Source organism: Umbelopsis ramanniana, assembly GCF_025399195.1.
Source record: "Umbelopsis ramanniana AG unplaced genomic scaffold K450scaffold_2, whole genome shotgun sequence".
NCBI classification, from domain to species: domain Eukaryota; kingdom Fungi; phylum Mucoromycota; class Umbelopsidomycetes; order Umbelopsidales; family Umbelopsidaceae; genus Umbelopsis; species Umbelopsis ramanniana.
The window spans coordinates 105,769-121,675 of record NW_026252088.1 but is presented as its reverse complement, the minus strand read 5'-3'; the positions used below and the strand labels follow the sequence as shown (position 1 = coordinate 121,675).

Below are 15,907 nucleotides of genomic sequence, written 5' to 3'. Positions count from 1 at the left end.
TTTAAATCGATGGTCCTCTGGTCCTTTTTCACCACATCCAATGCCTGTTAACCACACCGCACCACAGGGAGGTGTCCTCTCTGGCGCTAACCCGGCCACATTCAACTCCACCGACCCCATTGTGCTGTTTGTGATTCAGGTAACATTCATTCATTCCTCATGGCTTCTTTGACATGTCCACTCCAAACAACTTTAACCCTATTTCCACCAAAGGCCACCATTATCATCGTAACTTGTCGATTACTTGCAATTCCTTTAGCCAAGCTGAAACAGCCAAGAGTCATCGCTGAAGGTAAGTTGATCCACCGTACATTGATGTATTCATGCTAGATATCCGGGCTCATGTATTGCCACCTCTTAGTTCTGGGAGGTATCATTCTTGGTCCATCTGTCATGGGCCGCATTCCAAACTACATGGACACTATTTTTCCAACTGCCTCGTTGCCCTACCTTAACCTAATTGCTACCATTGGCCTTGTCTTCTTCTTGTTTCAAGTCGGTTTGGAAGTCGATGTCAAGCTGATCAAACGAGATGTACGAAAGAGCCTGACGGTGGGTATCATGGGAATGGCTCTCCCTTTTGCTATGGGAGTCGCTGTTAGTTATGGACTCTATCGTCTTCAAAACGACCCTACCATTCCTTTTGGCTCCTATCTCCTTTTTTTGGGTGTTGCCATGTCGATTACGGTAAGTTTCTGGTATTTTGGAAAATGCTGATCCATTCCCCATTCATGTGTGTTTACATATGAGAATGTGATGTGGATGCAACTGTCTCTCATCGTATGTTGCAAAACAGGCTTTTCCAGTGCTTGCCCGCATCCTAGCAGAATTGAGACTGTTGAAAACAAGCGTTGGTGCGATCACCATGTCAGCTGGTCTGCTCAATGATTGCACTGCTTGGGTCTTACTTGCTTTGGTGGTTGCCTTACTGAACGCATCGGGAGGTCTGACTGCCTTGTGGGTATTTTTATGTGCTATCGCATTCAGTTTACTGCTTATTTTTATCGTGGGGCCACTCTACCATCGTCTCTGTTTGCACACCGGCTCATATGATAATGGGCCCACTCCACTTGTCATGACGGTAACGCTCCTGATGGTTTTGATATCAGCCTTTGTCACCGACATCATTGGCATTCATCCTATTTTTGGCGGCTTCCTGGCTGGTGTGATCATCCCTCATGAAAGAGGTTTGGCTGTCAAGATCACTGAAAAGATTGAAGATATCATCAACATTGTCTTTCTTCCTTTGGTAAGCGAGCGATTTCATCATTTTCTTCAAGTGATTGTCATTCGCTCTAATTAGAGTTCAACGTGATACACCCAGTACTTTGCCCTGTCGGGTCTTAAAACGCAGATTGGTCTCTTGGACACAGGCGAAATATGGGGCTACGTATTCTTGGTTATTTTCGTTGCGTGCTTTGGAAAAATCACTGGATGTACAGCTGCGGCCAAGATCAACGGTATGAACTGGAGAGAATCCTTCACGGTTGGCTTCTTGATGAACTGTAAAGGGTGAGTGGATTGGCTTGCTGGCAAACCTTAGTGTGCATAGCCCAATCAATGCCTAAACCTTAATTCCTTTGCCAACAGTCTAGTCGAACTCATCGTTTTGAATATCGGCAAAGATGCTGGTGTGTTGAATGATCAAAGTAAGCAGCAGCATTCATCTCCCTTTATCTCATGTTTCTTTCGGTTGTTTGTTCATTCATCAATGTCCTCATAATACTATGTCACTTTAGCATTTGTTATCATGGTAGTAATGGCCATTGTGACGACATGCATGACTACACCAGCTGTCCTTTGGTTATATCCCGAATCATATCAGAGACAACGTGCACGTGAGCTAGGTGAAGCGGGCAGCAAAAGTCCCATGGAAGCGATCTCTCCACAAGAGCCCAATGAGGAAACCTACCGACTGATGGTGACGCTCAACAAGCTAGAAACCGTGCCTGCTATGATGGTCTTGATCCAGATGTTACAGCATGATGCCAATAGTGAAAGACGTCGTAGAAGATCGCATCAACACCCTCAACGATGGCCACTCGTTCAATTGCAAGTGCACGCCCTTCGATTGATTGAATTGACGCAACGATCGTCCGCTGTGATGAAAATTCAAGATAGTGATACATTGGAAAGAGACCCGGTTTTGAGCGTCTTCCGAACGTTTGCCAAATTAAGCGGCATCAGACTGCAAGATGATGTGAACATCACCACCCCCACTGAATTTCCCAACGTTGTAACCGATACTGCTCAAGATGAACGAGTTAATGCTATTATCCTGCCTTGGCAGCTTCTTTCCAAAGATTGGACCGGTAAGGTTAACGAAGATCTTCTAGAAGGGTCATCGGAGTTCAGCAAGGAGGCAATGGATGGCGCCAGGGATGCGGTCTTTGTTCGACGAGTGCTGGAAAATTCACGACACACCGTGGCTGTTTTGGTCGACCGAGGCTACACCAAAACTGCTTATTCCAAGACCATCCTGGTTCCTTTCATTGGAGGCTCTGATGATCGTGAAGCCATCAAATTTGCTCTTCGTATGCAGACGGATGGAGCTAAAATTGTCATCCTACGGTTCGTGAAAGAGGAATTGAATCAAGGCAACGAAAAGAAGTCACCCCACTCCAATGTGGCCAGCAGTCGGAATCCAAGCGTGCTTTCTATTCAAACCTATTTACAAGAAATAGATGCTGTGGCTTCGGACCAGACCTTCTTTGATACCCTGACGGAGGACGGTGTTATCCGCGATGGACACGAAGTTAGCCACGATACCATCCCGGAACATGAAGAGTATATTCAGGATCTGCCTCAATGCCAAACCATCAAAATTACCAAGGTCAAACAACAAATTGCAACGTTTGTCGACGGCCTGCAAGAAAGTGACTTAGTCATTGTTGGACGTCGCCGTCTGGACACCGACAAAGCCACCTTGGAGAGCGGAGTCAGTGAAGCTGGTAAAACTCTTGGCGGAGTAGCGCAAATTATTATGTCGATGAGAGCCAGTTTATTAGTTGTTCAAGCAGCTCCTGGTTCTGAGAATATCACAGAATACGCATAGAAGTCCCCTCCCTGGCCGTATTTTTCTGTTGTTGCTCTATGGATTATCTATACCAAATGGTTTATTTTATCTTAAACCAACCACATTTTTCCTTACCACATATGCCCTTACTCCAAGTGTCGAAATTGCCATTACTGTAGCCTATTGGTTTTGAAAGACAGACCAACACTTTCTTTCCCCGCACTCCCATCTGAGCCTATTTTCTAGTTTTTCTCATTAATGCGGTATGGCATAAATTGCATTGCAGTACCTGCAGCTCTCACGCTTGGTCTTACTACCTAGCCAATTCCCTTTGGTTTCAGCATCTGTAAGGTAGCAGAGACTATGATGGAATGCACATTTTCAATAAAACACACTCAGTTTCATTAAAACTCCCAGTTTAATCCAAACATGGGATAAAAAGAACCAGCGTTGTACTACACGCGGTGTAAGCAAATAAGGGTCAAGTCAGCCCCATATTTTTGCTTTCTCTTACTTCCCTTTCTTTCCTCCTTCCTTCCCTCACAATGCACAAAAAGCTCTTTCTGTGCTTACTACTGCTTTGTTCATTCATATTCATAGCGTCGGCCAGCGACCCACCACCGTCCTATGAAATACAACCTCGTGATGCTAACGACCAAGACGACTTTTTGCTCGCCGCAGAACCCCTTCTAGATGACGACGAGAATACCCCTTTAGACGACGACGAAGAAGATGAAGAAGCTACGTCTTCACTCAATCATATTGATGAAGATGATGCAAAGGACACTGTCGAAGAAATCGATATTTGGGCCAATGCAGGCGATAATGACGACGAAGAATCAGAAGAATCAGAAGAAGACCTGGTCGATGACGAAGAAGAGGAAGATGACGAACATGACCATGAAGACGATGAAGAAGAGGACGACGAGGAAGACGAGGAGGACGGTGCTATTGACCACGACAGCTTTGACGAGCAAGACGAAGATCTATATGAACAAGACCGAGTACAGTTCGGTTTAGACCCAGACACAACTCAGACCGAGGAAGAAGAGGAGCTAAAATGGTCAAATGAGTTTATCCCTGAAGAAGATCGTTCGCTCGACCCACCTCCTCAGCAGCAGACAACTTACAACGATGACAAGAAGGAATCATTATTGGAACAGGGCCACGCTAACGCTGAGATGGAAACCAAAGAACAAGAAGCTAGCTTAATGGACCTTGGTGTAGAAGATGCCGATAATGACATCCCACCCCCCGAACACGGTAGTCATCAAGACAGTGAGCTTGAGAAGCAGCCCACACTCGTTCAAGATTGGGATCCAAGCCATCGTGAACCTGCAAAGAAACCGTGCCACAAGCAATCTACTTTGGTATGGCTTGGCTTGTTGGCTTGTTGTCTTGTACTATTTTATGGAGCCCGCGTTAGAGCCAATTCAGTAGCCTTGGATGGTGATGGCAAGCACGCTATCCTTCCGGTATGCAATCTAATTGAAATCGTATTAACATGACATGGATGCTAACCTAGTATATCTCTTTACCACGTACATTGTCCGATTCAAAATTTAAAGCTTCATCAAAATGGTAAGTCTTTAGGTCTTCTAGTGTAAACCTTTTTTATTTTTCCCCCGCTACATATTAACTTGCCAACCCTATAGATATCAAATCACCGCTTGCATTGTCACCCGATCCCTCCATAGTGATTGATGCTCATTCCAACCACTTGCACCCACCCTCGGGCCGGGGCCATCACCGCAAAGCTTCCTCCCTTTCAGCTCACATCATCACCCCTCGGTCTCGACCCACTAGCGTCGGACATGAAAGTCCCTGGACTGGTGAATGGAAGGAAGGGAAAGAATGGTGATAATCAGCCTGTCTGTGTGAAAGGAAACTCTTTACAAAATTTGAACTTATCGTACTTGTCTTTTATATACCATCGCTTTATTAAGTGTAATAACTGAAGAAAAACAGCCAAATAAACAAGCCATTAATTTTTCTTCATGTAAATATTTGTTGGGATTTGTGTTGGTCGCCAAGGTTCAAAGCTGTTGGCGGAGTGGTCAACGGTAAACCTTGGCTCGTGCTTGCAACAGGCGTGGGATGGCATGTGTCGCCATATTTTCCTTCTCTGAAACAAGGGAAAAAGAGCAGATATGCAAAGGCTTTGAGACAAGCGGTCCGTACGTAGAGTTTCTCTTTCAATGCTGGCTGGATTTGTGGATAATATGAAAATCCATGCTGGGCAATAATAACACACCATGTAGAGAAAAATCGCGCAGTGGAATAATATCAGGCAGTGCATACATTAGTATTTTGAATAACCTCGCAATTTACTACTTGCCTATAGTTTACACTTTTTATCTGCTACATCAAATGAGAGCGGTATGCTGTTTTTATTGCCTATTGTTACTCCATAGTCAGTGATGACAAGTTTGACTTTAATGATTTAAATTCATCGAAATAACTGATATGGTTGAATAGTTTCTATTGTTTACCTTGTGGTCGCTCTTGTTTTATACTCTCTTACTTAACAATGAATTGAGTATATTAAAATCTTTTTATGCTGCATCATCAAAAAAAAATTATACAATCTACACGAGCACAGTAGCTAGGGTACAAGTGGCAGTTGATACGTTTAAAATGTAAAGAATGATCAACATTTAAAAAAGACGATGATATAAAGACACATGGCATACAATTCCTGATCTATACCTCGCCCAAAAATACATATTTATCATGGTAAAAATTACAGGAATTTAAGCTCTACCGAGGACTTGATAGCAGCAAGCAAAAGGTTACAAGTGTCAAGAGATGGGGAAATGTAACTTCCGACCTTTGCCAAGTTTGGGCATTGGCAGTGCCGAGAAGCTGAGGTTGGATTCCAAGCTCTTGCCCTTGCGGAACTCAATTTCGCCTTGGCAGATCAAGTTACATAAAAGAAGCTTCAACAATCACAATTAACATAAACAACCAACCTTTCAAAACCAAGTACAGTTTCAAATGAACTTCTTCAAGCGCTCTACCGTATCTGTAAACACTTCTACTAACTCCATCTCAAGTGGACACTCCAAGTCAAGCAAAAGCTCTAACAATGATCGATCAAAAAAATCTGACCAACAGCCCATCAAATTTCCCAACTATCCAATGCTACAGCTCCGTATGCACAACATTTAAGCCAGGAGAAGCATAGATTGCGGATTGATTGGCTTCTTCATGTATAATCCAATACTGTAAATACATTACCGCATAAAAGTCATTTTACGCAGAATATGGCCATGATGCTTATAGACTTTTTTCTGACAATTATAATAAAATAATCTCTTTCTATTCTCAATACATCTTCACAAAATATCAAATCCTGTATGAACGACTTGATAAGCGCTCTACTCAACTCCGAACTCCCTCGGACCATCAAAGCGTGACGGCTGATTTCCACGCACAAAACATGCCAGGAAACCTTGCCCAAAAAATCTTTTCTTTTTTTCACCATTCCACAGCACGCTTGTTGCATAGATTTACGGTAACGCCAGCAGCCCCGAAATGAAGGATTATCAACGAGATTTTATTGAATTCTGTTTGGCCAATGATGTCCTTCGTTTCGGTTCATTCACTCTCAAGTCCGGAAGAGTATCACCCTACTTCTTTAACGCTGGTTTGTTCAACACTGGCAAGTCCATTACCTCTATCGGTGGTTTCTATGCTGCTGCCATCCGTGACCAGGGTTTCAAATACGATGTTCTCTTTGGTCCCGCCTATAAGGGTATTCCGCTCGTAGTTGCTTCCTCCATTGCCTTGTACAACGAACACCAAGTCGACGCTCCTTACTCTTTCAACCGTAAGGAGAAGAAGGATCACGGTGAAGGCGGCAACATTGTTGGTTCTCCTCTGGAAGGTGAAATCTTGGTCGTCGACGATGTCATCACTGCTGGTACCGCCATCAATGAATCCATCCAGATCATCAAGTCCTCCAAGGCTTCTTTGTGCGGTGTCATCGTTGCTGTTGATCGCGCTGAAATCGCTCCCGACGGTTCCGGTAAGAGCGCTATTCAAGCCATCCAAGAGCAGAACAATATTCCCATCCGTGCCATCATCACCATGGATCACATCATTGAATTCATGACCGAGAAGGGTACCTATGGTAACGAGCTTGAGATGATGAAGGCATACAAGGCTCAATATGGCGTCAACCAATAAAAAAAAAAGAAAGGTCAACGCCGGCTGGATCCGATCTATTACGTGCATATGTTTGGATTCTATGCGACGGATATCTTTTTTTTTTAATTTGTTGTAAATTACAATCAGTTGTGATATAATGTGTGAAAAATAAAAAGACTCAAATAATAATGCCAACACCATCATGCTGTTCGAGATTGTAACGCTTCTTCTAAAGCTTGTTGGACAATGGGTAGGTCGCGATCTAGTTCTGTCCGCCAGTTACTCATAGCTGCTCTAATGGCAGGCTGTCCATCCCAGACTGTCTTGGTGACATAAGCCTTTTCCGTGCCCTTGATCGCTTCGATGAATTGGTCGTTTCCTTCAGGATGTGCCCATGGCTTAGCTGACACACGGAACAACACAGTGTGCAGGTAAACAGGTGCCAGAAGCTCCAAGTCTGGGTGTTGATCGATCCATTCACCTAGACGTACTGCAAAGTTGCAATTGCTTTCGAAAATTTCTTGATAGCCTTTGGCGCCATAAGTCAGTAACGACATATAGAGAGGCAGAGCTCTAAATCGACGAGAATTTTCAATGCCGACGCTCAAGGGTTGGGGAATGGACGTCTTGCCGGTATCCAGATAAGCAGACTTGGCTCCTCCGAAAACTTCTGAGCACATATCGATGTGCTTGGTATAAAACAATCCACAGTCATAAGGCACATTTAGCCACTACAACCATAGGTTAGCCATTGTTTAAGCGGGGCCACACAAAGAAGATGAGCTGGTTTGTACCTTATGCGCGTCTGAAGTCATACTGTCACCCATCTCGATGTTAGCAGCAAACGCAGCATGGGAAGGCATTGCTCGAGCGTACAAACCAAATGCAGCGTCAATATGCAGCCAAGCATCGTACTGAGTGCATAGTGCTCGAATTTTATCGATATCTGCAGTGAATCCACCCGTATTGATCTGCTTGGAAAGGATGTTAATTCGGGACGCCGTTGAGTGACAGTTCTGATTTACACAAAAGCGATTTGTACCTCTCCGCAGCCGACCACCACAATAGAACCTTCGGAGTCTCCGTTCCTTTGTGCCTTGAGAATGGTTTCCATCTTTTCCAAATCCCATTTGTAGCCACGTTGATCCAGCGAAACATCAATGTAGTTTCCGCGTCCTAGACCCGCTACTCCGACAGCTTTAATGACACTGGAATGGGCTCGGCCACCAATCACTTTGATCACTTTGCCGCAGAAGCCATCTTCGGCAATGTCGATATTGAATCTTTTCTTTCCTACCCACTGCCTGGCAATCATCATGCCCATGGTGTTGCTGGCAGTTGCTCCTGTGGTTAAGAGCTTGCCGGGATACGCCTCTCGAGGGATTTGGCAGAGATCCAACACCATATCGAGGGCCAATTGTTCAATTGTCACTGCGTTGGTCTCCTTAGGCAGATGCAAGGCCACGTTCAAGTCATAGAGGGTTGCCAGAAAGTCACCAACAATAGAGGCCGGTGTTGTCCCCCCTGTGATCAAACCAAAAAACCTAAGACCTCCATTATTAACAATGCCTGAGGGTTGGCCCCTATCCTATGTACACAAATCCTCACCTAGGTCCATTGGCATTGGGCGCTTCCTTCAGCACGCTGTCAAACACTTGATCAAACGTCTTGTCGAGAGGCTGGCCGGTTGTGGGTAGGCGACTTGTCAGCAGCTGAGTCTCGGCCTGATCAGTATTCTGATTCATTTGAACAACAGGTAATTCGGGCAAATGGTCATTGCGATCAAGGGCGATCTGCACAACTCGCTCCAAAGCGGCTTGCAAGTCGGTTCTAGAGATATTCATGGATTGATTGAAGAAAGGCGAGGCAAGGGATATGAGTGATATAAAGAAACCACCTTTGTAGGGAGGCTGCTAAATTTATTAAGCGGAGAAAATCATGTCTGTACAACGACTCATTGAGCGGCTGTCATTGCCAGCTGCTCAGCCATGGGCCCTCGCGGATACACATCCCGATATTTGACCAGCAGCTTTGACCATCGCCTTCGTTTTGAATTATCTTTGGAGAGCTGGTACATTGATTTGAGCTCGTTATATTCTACAGGCATGCTTGAAGGCAATATCCACAGGTTAGCCTCATTGTTCTTTTGAGAGCCTACTTGTGAACGTTTGGTATGAGGCGCAGTTGCTATGGAAAGGGGACGCTGAGTCAAGGTTCGAATTAGACTCATTGGATTTAAGCGTAAGCAAAATGGTTTTGGAGGAGAGAGAAACTACTATGAAAGAGCAGCAGAAATCATAGGAGGGTAAAAGACGTGGTCTCATTTGACGCTAACATCAATTTTTTTTTTATTGTCATTCGATTGCCGAGCAAGTAGCCGCCGTTAAAAAAGAAATACCAGAGACATACTGTAATCTTGCATCCGGTTGGTCAACGGCAATCCCCTGGACTTCACAACGGTTTAGGACTGCTTTCGGCCCAAGGTGCTGGCGACATTAGTCGCTTCTTGGATAGTTCTGGCCAAAGTGGACCGAATTTTTCCATCCTCCATGGTAAGTAATCCCGCTATCGTTGAACCTGCTGGTGTTGTAACACCATCTTTGATTTCGGCGGGATGAGCACCAGTTTCCAATACCATTCTAGCTGCTCCATTCATAGCTAAATGTGAAAGATATCATCAGAAAATTAAGATTATGCAGCTTATGCAATATGTCATCATACCTTGTGCCGCTAGTTCAATAGCAACGTCTCTAGGTAAACCCATCATGACACCACCATCAGCGAATGCCTCCAAAATTACACTAAACGTGATATCAAAGAAACAAAAATTAGCCAATGGTATCCATGCGTCTCAGACAGGCAAAATGCTATGATGTCTCACCACCCAAACGCTGGACCTGAGCCTGACAATGCTGTGACAGCGTCCATATGCTTCTCCTCCAGTACTCTGCATCGTCCCAATGTCGAAAACATGTTAAAAGCCAATTGCTGGTATACTTGATCAACATTGGATGCTGGACTCAATACGGTCATACCCTGGCGAATCTGGATAGGATGGGGGATCAGTAACAGGCACAGAATGAGATAGAATTAGTCCATCCTTCGATGATACTCACTTTGCATGGTGTGTTGGGCATAGCTCGCATAACGTGTGTACTTGGATCCAGCCAATCTTGCATTTGAAGAATAGTCACACCAGCGCAAATGCTGATTAAACATTTGTTTTTAAGAGCCTCTTTCATACCCGGAAGTGTCAAGATAGCCTTCGAGCCTTGAGGCTTACAACTAGAATAGAAAGCAGCGTTATGATCATCCTATCATTATGTTCGGTATTCTTCCATGCCCGGAACTAACCACAAGAGTACAATGTCTGAAACCTCTGCGACGTGAACATTATCGCCACAATGAACTTCTGTATCGTTACGCTCGAATGTTTTAGTCAATCGAGCTTTAGATTCTTGCCGAGAACATGTTACTAGGAACTTGTTGGGAAATAGTTCCTCTTGGCATCCTCCATCCAAAGTGTCGTGAATTCCTTCGTGACTGAATCGGTCAAAGGACAGATCTTACCCATGTGAGTTGCCGATTTTAAAAACGTACCTTTCAAAATGGCAACACCCATAGTGCCACAGCCCAATACGGCTAATACTGGACGTTTTGACGAGGAGAAAGACATTTTACAGTGTAAAGGGAAGAACGTATCGTTGACAGAAGACGCACCATGGAAAAAATTGCATTTTCTAATGCGGCAATGTGGCTGCAGCTTGCTTCCCTGAGTAAACGGTAGTCGATTCATATGTCCAGAAGTAAGAACGCCTCAATGATGTGGTATAGAAGAATCGTGGTATCTTGCAAGTAGAACAGCCTCCACTTTCGATACGCGTGAATTTCCATCCAATGCGTCTTGACCACCAAAAGGCTAAATTGCCACAACAATCAATACCATTAATGAAAACCGAAAAAAAATACGTGCAATTGAACTACAATATTATGACAAAATATATGAAAACATCTGCTAATCCTTCTTGAGACCTTTTGTCGTGGAGTTAGTCTTTGGTATCAAGGTAGCAAGGGGTGCGTCGTCACCGTCGTCCTCTTCTATTGCATACTCTTCTTCCTGATTGTATGCAAGGTCGGGTCGTCCTGCGTAGTCAGCGGCCACGTATTGTTCCCACTGAGCATCTTCATCCGCATAGTTATCAGGAGGATAATCGTATCCATTAACGGCATTTCGCATGTTTTCTTCATCTTCAGTAAGAGAGAATTCATCGCCGCTATCAGTAATGGCGCTGCCAGAGTCATAATAATCTTCCTCGTAATTATAAGGTCCAGGTTCGTGCATTCCCATCTCATACACTTGTGCATTTTCGTCGTCCACATAGGACTCCATCATCGACGTTCGTTCTTCTGCCGTCAGTTCACGCACAAGATATCCTTCCGAATCGCGACGAACATGGTTTCGCTGCTGCGGTGTGGGGTGATATCGGGCTTTACCATTTCTACCAGCCGGATGTTGTCCTCGAGAAAAGATGGAGGGTCGTAGATCGTCTGGGTCGCGAGGTGGCCAGATGTAAGCTGCTCTTGGGTCTATATACAATGTTAGTAAAGCCAACATTTTTAACGCCAACACTAGTTGCAACCATGTTTAAATTACCTATGCCTTTACTAACTGGATACTGGAGTCCATCACCTGGTGGTTTTTGTGGCCAAAGCCATAGCAGTGGGTTAGGGCCAAGCACTGAGCAGATATTTTTTATAATCCCAATACTGAACGGGTATTGTGTCTGAAGCCCGGTGCAAAAGGTTAGAAAAATCGTACAATCAAGTACTCTGAGAAACCATCCGCCTTACCGATGGGATCTTGCCCCGTCGAACCAAGCCTTTGACTTTACCGCGCTCCCAGCTCTCAATGGTGGATTGGTTCTTGCACACACAATATATATGATAGCAACTCAGAACGCCTACACACAACAGCACTACAAGGTCCAGTACAAAAGTAAGGACGAGGAAGACAACTTCGGTGGTGGACGGTTCTGCCTGGAACTAAGAAATAGAATAGAGTGTTCAATGTCACAGGTTATGAAGACTCAGGATGCCATAATCACGGCTACTTACCCTAAAATGTCGAATGTCGTCCATAATTTTTCGTATTCTCCAAATGAGCAGTATCAGTACATACAAAGTTGCCAAGTCGACATAAATAAGAAAGCGGAAAAAGTGGCCATAATTGTCATAGCCTACGCAGTTGGCAATCCAAGGACAATGGTGGTCCATTTTTAGGACACAGCGACGACAAGCGCTGCAATGATGTGATCGAGGGGGCTTAAATACATTGCAAGTTTTACAAAACCGGGGGCCAGTGATACCCATCCGCTTGCCTTCCTCCGTCGGTTGGGCAATAGTAGCTGGAGGTTCCTGTAAGCCATAGTAGTTGACGATTTGTGAGCGATTGGAGGAGACGGTGACAAGATCACGTAAACTTACCCAATCCAATGGGATTCTCCCTGGATCCGTTGAACATGACAGGTAGTAATTGTAAAACACCATGGCCACGAGAATATTTAAAGGTACCAACACTTTGGCAGTCGACCAGGCCCAGCCGCCTAAAGGTGCGTAGAAGACGAACCATTGCGAGGGATAGGCGATCGTCGATATCAGAACCAATACGCCTCCAATGAAGAACCGCCCTGAGATATCGATCCTCATGGTTGAAACAGGATTTCGAAGAATGGAGTTGTTGGTGGAGGTTTGCTGGAAGCCCAAATTGGCTGTCGAAGGAGTCCGTCATCTTTGAACTCAATTGGGGGGGCCCAATAAAAAAAATTCAGGTCGCGCGCTTCCTCCCCAAATTTGCCCTTTGCTCTATCTTTCATTCATTTGTAAGCCCTTTATAAACTACGTAGTAAAACAACGGAAGAAAGTGATTTCATAATGGCAATATGGAGGATAATGGGCATTCATTATTAAATGACAGCGGATATCAATGAATTGATCGCTTACGGCGACTGTCGTCATTTCTGATACAAAGAACCGTACGACAATCATGTGGTGTACAAAGAGAGCGAAGACATATTCCAGTGAAGCAACAAACGAGTAGATGAATTTTTTTAACAATACAAGGAAGCTTGAGCTTGGTTCCCTCCATTCAACTTTTGTAGAGTTGAGCTTGCTTGACCTGGAAGTGTGACTGCTAATACCGACGCTTTGGGATTTTTGGAGTTGTCAACAACAAAAAAGCTTTGGGACCATTGTCAGATTCCAACTTCAGCAGGGCCAGCATGGAAAAATCATTTGCAAAGCTATTGCGTACGTCCAAGCTTGCGTCGTTCGACTCTGCTATTCCTCAAGTTTACTCCACAAAAAACTGCTGGAAGAAGAGGGGTGATTGGGGTCTCAAGCGCAGCCTGCCCACCGTCATTCGCACCAAACTCATCACTGTAGGCGCATTAGACACAGCCGAGCATCAAACTCCTTGGGACTCTGCCAATTCCTCCGTCAATTTCGTCCGTGTATGGAAGGAGAACTTCCCCAACTCGACCGCCCCCAAGCCCCAGCCAGAGGTTGTCCTCAAGGATCTTGGTTCCATGACCGAGGAACAATTCAAGCTTCTTTTGAAGAAATCAGGCAAGCGTTCCGAAGAATACATTCAGTTGGTCAAGGACGAAAAACTTTCAAAGAACCAGCTTCTCGAATATTTGGGTGTCACTGCCTCGCCCACCGCTCAACGATCGCAATCCATTGTCGGTCCTACCTACTCTGATCACCAAGTGGAATACGGGTATCCTGTTGAAGGTCGTATCGTCAACATGGATGGTGCTATGAAGTACGTTGTTGGTGTTTCTGGAATTACCGCAACACTTCCCGTCAAGAATACCGGACGACCACCTATTGATAAGGAAGTTCGCACTTTCTACGTCAACCACGCTTCCATTGAAGCGGATGGCAGTCCCAACGTTACGCTCAGCAGCGTCAAGCCAGGCGAAGAACCTATTTACATCAACAAGGATGAGAAGGATTACCTTGGATACTCAGAGAGTGATGAGGGTGGTGAAGTTGCCCTTCAGGATATGTTCAAAACCACCCCCTCTCCCAATGCTAAACAGTCTGCTAAGGCTAACAACATGAGAGCTGCCGATTCATTATCTGCGAAGACACCTTTGGGCAAAACACACCCTCTGCTCATGTCTAGAATTTTGACCTTGATGCAGAAGTCTCAGCCCAAGGACGAAGAGCCAGAAATGCCTAGCAACAAAAAGAAATAATGATTGGGTTCGCTTCTTCTTTCCCCATCACCCCATTGTAATTGTAGTCATATATTCTTTGTTTGCCATACAGCACCCAAATCCCCCCATAAAAGTTTTATAGAAGTTTTACAGCTAAAAAAAAAGATATAAATCGCACAGACATTGTACCAGAAAAACCTGTGGGTATCATTTTATTTGAAGGAATGAGTTCTGTGGACCTGCCCAGCAGTCTACTCCATAGCCATTCAATTCTAAACGATGGAAAATTTCGTTTAATTCCAGTGCATTGCCGTTGTTGCCTTCTTGTCTCGGCAGTTGTCCATATTTGCTACTTCCTACACCCCAAGCTCCACCTTGATCTAATCCAGCATTAGCTCGTTGCTAAATATCGCTTATAATGAGTCGTGCGTGACACGCTTACCGTCTATCGCAATAATGTGTTTGCCTCCACAAACAACTTTCACAATATTTACATCGCACTCTTTCCCATCCTGGAACTCTGCCAATACAGGATATCCTTGGTTATCATCCTGGTTCCCTGCTGAGCGGTGAGTTCCTAGACCGCATATGTACACGTCGCCATCTAGAACGAAAGCAGTGTGGAAAGTACCACAGCTGATTTGGAATTGAGTTGGAGTCAAGCCATCAAAAAACGCAATCGGTATTGCTTGCAGAGCTTCCGGAGACTCTGGTGAGCCAAGCTGACCAAATCGATTGGAGCCTATACCATACACAGCAAACGGAGAGCTGCAGTAGAGGATGGCATGATACAAGGAGGCTTCAGCACCTTGGACCGCTGGTATGTCTATCTTGGTAGGTGATTCTCGACCGTTTAGGGCCGCATGGTACACTTCTCCATCGTTCCTAGTGTAATGTATGGATAAGACTTCAATAGATGGAAGTATAGGTTCAATGCGTTTTTAAAACAATGAAAAATTTCGTACTTGATCAAAATCACGATCTGAGAGCCGGCCATGCACGCTACGTCCTTGCAATGGCTGGCCACGAACATAGGCTCACCCGATCCAGGTACGCTGTAGTGGTACACGCTGCCGTCTGAGAGCAGGATACCAAGGGTAGAGTTTGGATCGCCGTACACTTTGACAACGTCTGTTCCTCGAACGTTATGGAACGGAACTGCCCCTGATGTCAATGAACCAGTCTGCGGGTTATATCCCCACACCACCAAAACGCCTTTATCTATACACGCACAAGCGCGGTCGGTTATTTAGTGGCCAGACGAACAAAGCAAAAATGTCTTTGAGGTTGGTAATGCAAGCTCACCATTGATGCCAAAGCTGCATTCCCAAGTACAATAGAGTACGCGGGTAATGTCCGCTGGCAGCTCCCCATTCCCTCCGGACGGCATGGTTTGACCAAACGAATTGAGGCCAAATGCACGTATCATGGACAGTAAGGTGCTGGCAGAAAAAGAAGAGACAGGGATATTTTTGTTATTTTATTTATTTTGTTGTTCGTATGAAAAATGTGCAAT

General features: G+C 44.8%; 8 protein-coding genes across 8 annotated transcripts; 4 read left to right on the top strand and 4 right to left on the bottom strand.

Annotated features, from left to right (window-relative positions):
• Positions 1 to 40: 40 nt before the first annotated feature.
• K450DRAFT_203792 (uncharacterized protein) lies at positions 41 to 3,425 on the top strand (the record flags this gene model as incomplete). Its single annotated transcript, XM_051584719.1, has 7 exons — positions 41 to 139; positions 214 to 292; positions 362 to 687; positions 797 to 1,249; positions 1,325 to 1,512; positions 1,591 to 1,649; positions 1,740 to 3,425. 7 exons carry the CDS (start codon positions 41 to 43, stop codon positions 3,053 to 3,055), a joined length of 2,520 nt encoding a protein of 839 aa, XP_051449141.1. The 3' UTR covers positions 3,056 to 3,425.
• Positions 3,426 to 3,534: 109 nt separating this feature from the next.
• Positions 3,535 to 5,022, top strand: K450DRAFT_218330 (uncharacterized protein). Its single transcript, XM_051585188.1, has 3 exons — positions 3,535 to 4,491; positions 4,585 to 4,597; positions 4,672 to 5,022. The coding sequence occupies exons 1-3, from the start codon at positions 3,562 to 3,564 to the stop codon at positions 4,875 to 4,877; spliced, it is 1,149 nt and encodes a 382-aa protein (XP_051449140.1). The 5' UTR covers positions 3,535 to 3,561; the 3' UTR covers positions 4,878 to 5,022.
• Positions 5,023 to 6,342: 1,320 nt separating this feature from the next.
• K450DRAFT_218326 (uncharacterized protein) lies at positions 6,343 to 7,287 on the top strand. The gene has a single exon (XM_051585187.1). The coding sequence runs from the start codon at positions 6,554 to 6,556 to the stop codon at positions 7,205 to 7,207; it is 654 nt and encodes a 217-aa protein (XP_051449139.1). The 5' UTR covers positions 6,343 to 6,553; the 3' UTR covers positions 7,208 to 7,287.
• Positions 7,288 to 9,460, bottom strand: K450DRAFT_218322 (uncharacterized protein). The gene is made up of 4 exons (XM_051585186.1): positions 8,777 to 9,460; positions 8,211 to 8,712; positions 7,963 to 8,139; positions 7,288 to 7,899 (listed from the first exon to the last, which is right to left on the bottom strand). Exons 1-4 carry the CDS (start codon positions 9,010 to 9,012, stop codon positions 7,369 to 7,371), a joined length of 1,446 nt encoding a protein of 481 aa, XP_051449138.1. The 5' UTR covers positions 9,013 to 9,460; the 3' UTR covers positions 7,288 to 7,368.
• Position 9,461: 1 nt separating this feature from the next.
• On the bottom strand, positions 9,462 to 11,315 carry K450DRAFT_218312 (uncharacterized protein). The gene is made up of 6 exons (XM_051585185.1): positions 10,769 to 11,315; positions 10,523 to 10,703; positions 10,285 to 10,453; positions 10,050 to 10,213; positions 9,890 to 9,969; positions 9,462 to 9,826 (listed from the first exon to the last, which is right to left on the bottom strand). The coding sequence occupies exons 1-6, from the start codon at positions 10,962 to 10,964 to the stop codon at positions 9,630 to 9,632; spliced, it is 987 nt and encodes a 328-aa protein (XP_051449137.1). The 5' UTR covers positions 10,965 to 11,315; the 3' UTR covers positions 9,462 to 9,629.
• On the bottom strand, positions 11,074 to 13,108 carry K450DRAFT_218306 (uncharacterized protein). Its single transcript, XM_051585184.1, has 5 exons — positions 12,653 to 13,108; positions 12,284 to 12,583; positions 12,020 to 12,211; positions 11,823 to 11,952; positions 11,074 to 11,755 (listed from the first exon to the last, which is right to left on the bottom strand). Exons 1-5 carry the CDS (start codon positions 12,872 to 12,874, stop codon positions 11,184 to 11,186), a joined length of 1,416 nt encoding a protein of 471 aa, XP_051449136.1. The 5' UTR covers positions 12,875 to 13,108; the 3' UTR covers positions 11,074 to 11,183.
• A 301-nt stretch (positions 13,109 to 13,409) lies between these two features.
• K450DRAFT_218302 (uncharacterized protein) lies at positions 13,410 to 14,588 on the top strand. Its single transcript, XM_051585183.1, has one exon. It carries the CDS (start codon positions 13,447 to 13,449, stop codon positions 14,428 to 14,430), a length of 984 nt encoding a protein of 327 aa, XP_051449135.1. The 5' UTR covers positions 13,410 to 13,446; the 3' UTR covers positions 14,431 to 14,588.
• Positions 14,589 to 15,831, bottom strand: K450DRAFT_218297 (uncharacterized protein). Its single transcript, XM_051585182.1, has 4 exons — positions 15,697 to 15,831; positions 15,357 to 15,612; positions 14,886 to 15,276; positions 14,589 to 14,771 (listed from the first exon to the last, which is right to left on the bottom strand). The coding sequence occupies exons 1-4, from the start codon at positions 15,818 to 15,820 to the stop codon at positions 14,748 to 14,750; spliced, it is 795 nt and encodes a 264-aa protein (XP_051449134.1). The 5' UTR covers positions 15,821 to 15,831; the 3' UTR covers positions 14,589 to 14,747.
• Between the last annotated feature and the right edge of the window lie 76 nt (positions 15,832 to 15,907).

Bases quoted from the DNA above. Each gene is read 5' to 3' on its own strand.
- K450DRAFT_218330 (XM_051585188.1), top strand. From the start codon at position 3,562: ATGCACAAAAAGCTCTTTCTGTGCTTACTACTGCTTTGTTCATTCATA.
- K450DRAFT_218326 (XM_051585187.1), top strand. From the start codon at position 6,554: ATGAAGGATTATCAACGAGATTTTATTGAATTCTGTTTGGCCAATGAT.
- K450DRAFT_218322 (XM_051585186.1), bottom strand. From the start codon at position 9,012: ATGAATATCTCTAGAACCGACTTGCAAGCCGCTTTGGAGCGAGTTGTG. The intron at 8,713-8,776 runs GTGAGGATTTGT...TGGAGGTCTTAG, and splicing joins CCCAATGCCAATGGACCTAG to GTTTTTTGGTTTGATCACAG. The intron at 7,900-7,962 runs GTACAAACCAGC...CTATGGTTGTAG, and splicing joins TGACTTCAGACGCGCATAAG to TGGCTAAATGTGCCTTATGA.
- K450DRAFT_218312 (XM_051585185.1), bottom strand. From the start codon at position 10,964: ATGAATCGACTACCGTTTACTCAGGGAAGCAAGCTGCAGCCACATTGC. The intron at 10,704-10,768 runs GTACGTTTTTAA...TCAGTCACGAAG, and splicing joins GGGTGTTGCCATTTTGAAAG to GAATTCACGACACTTTGGAT. The intron at 9,970-10,049 runs GTGAGACATCAT...TATCACGTTTAG, and splicing joins TCAGGTCCAGCGTTTGGGTG to TGTAATTTTGGAGGCATTCG.
- K450DRAFT_218306 (XM_051585184.1), bottom strand. From the start codon at position 12,874: ATGAGGATCGATATCTCAGGGCGGTTCTTCATTGGAGGCGTATTGGTT. The intron at 12,212-12,283 runs GTAAGTAGCCGT...TCTATTTCTTAG, and splicing joins ACGACATTCGACATTTTAGG to TTCCAGGCAGAACCGTCCAC. The intron at 11,953-12,019 runs GTAAGGCGGATG...ACCGGGCTTCAG, and splicing joins GACGGGGCAAGATCCCATCG to ACACAATACCCGTTCAGTAT.
- K450DRAFT_218302 (XM_051585183.1), top strand. From the start codon at position 13,447: ATGGAAAAATCATTTGCAAAGCTATTGCGTACGTCCAAGCTTGCGTCG.
- K450DRAFT_218297 (XM_051585182.1), bottom strand. From the start codon at position 15,820: ATGATACGTGCATTTGGCCTCAATTCGTTTGGTCAAACCATGCCGTCC. The intron at 15,613-15,696 runs GTGAGCTTGCAT...GTGCGTGTATAG, and splicing joins ATGCAGCTTTGGCATCAATG to ATAAAGGCGTTTTGGTGGTG. The intron at 14,772-14,885 runs GTAAATATTGTG...ATGCTGGATTAG, and splicing joins AGGATGGGAAAGAGTGCGAT to ATCAAGGTGGAGCTTGGGGT.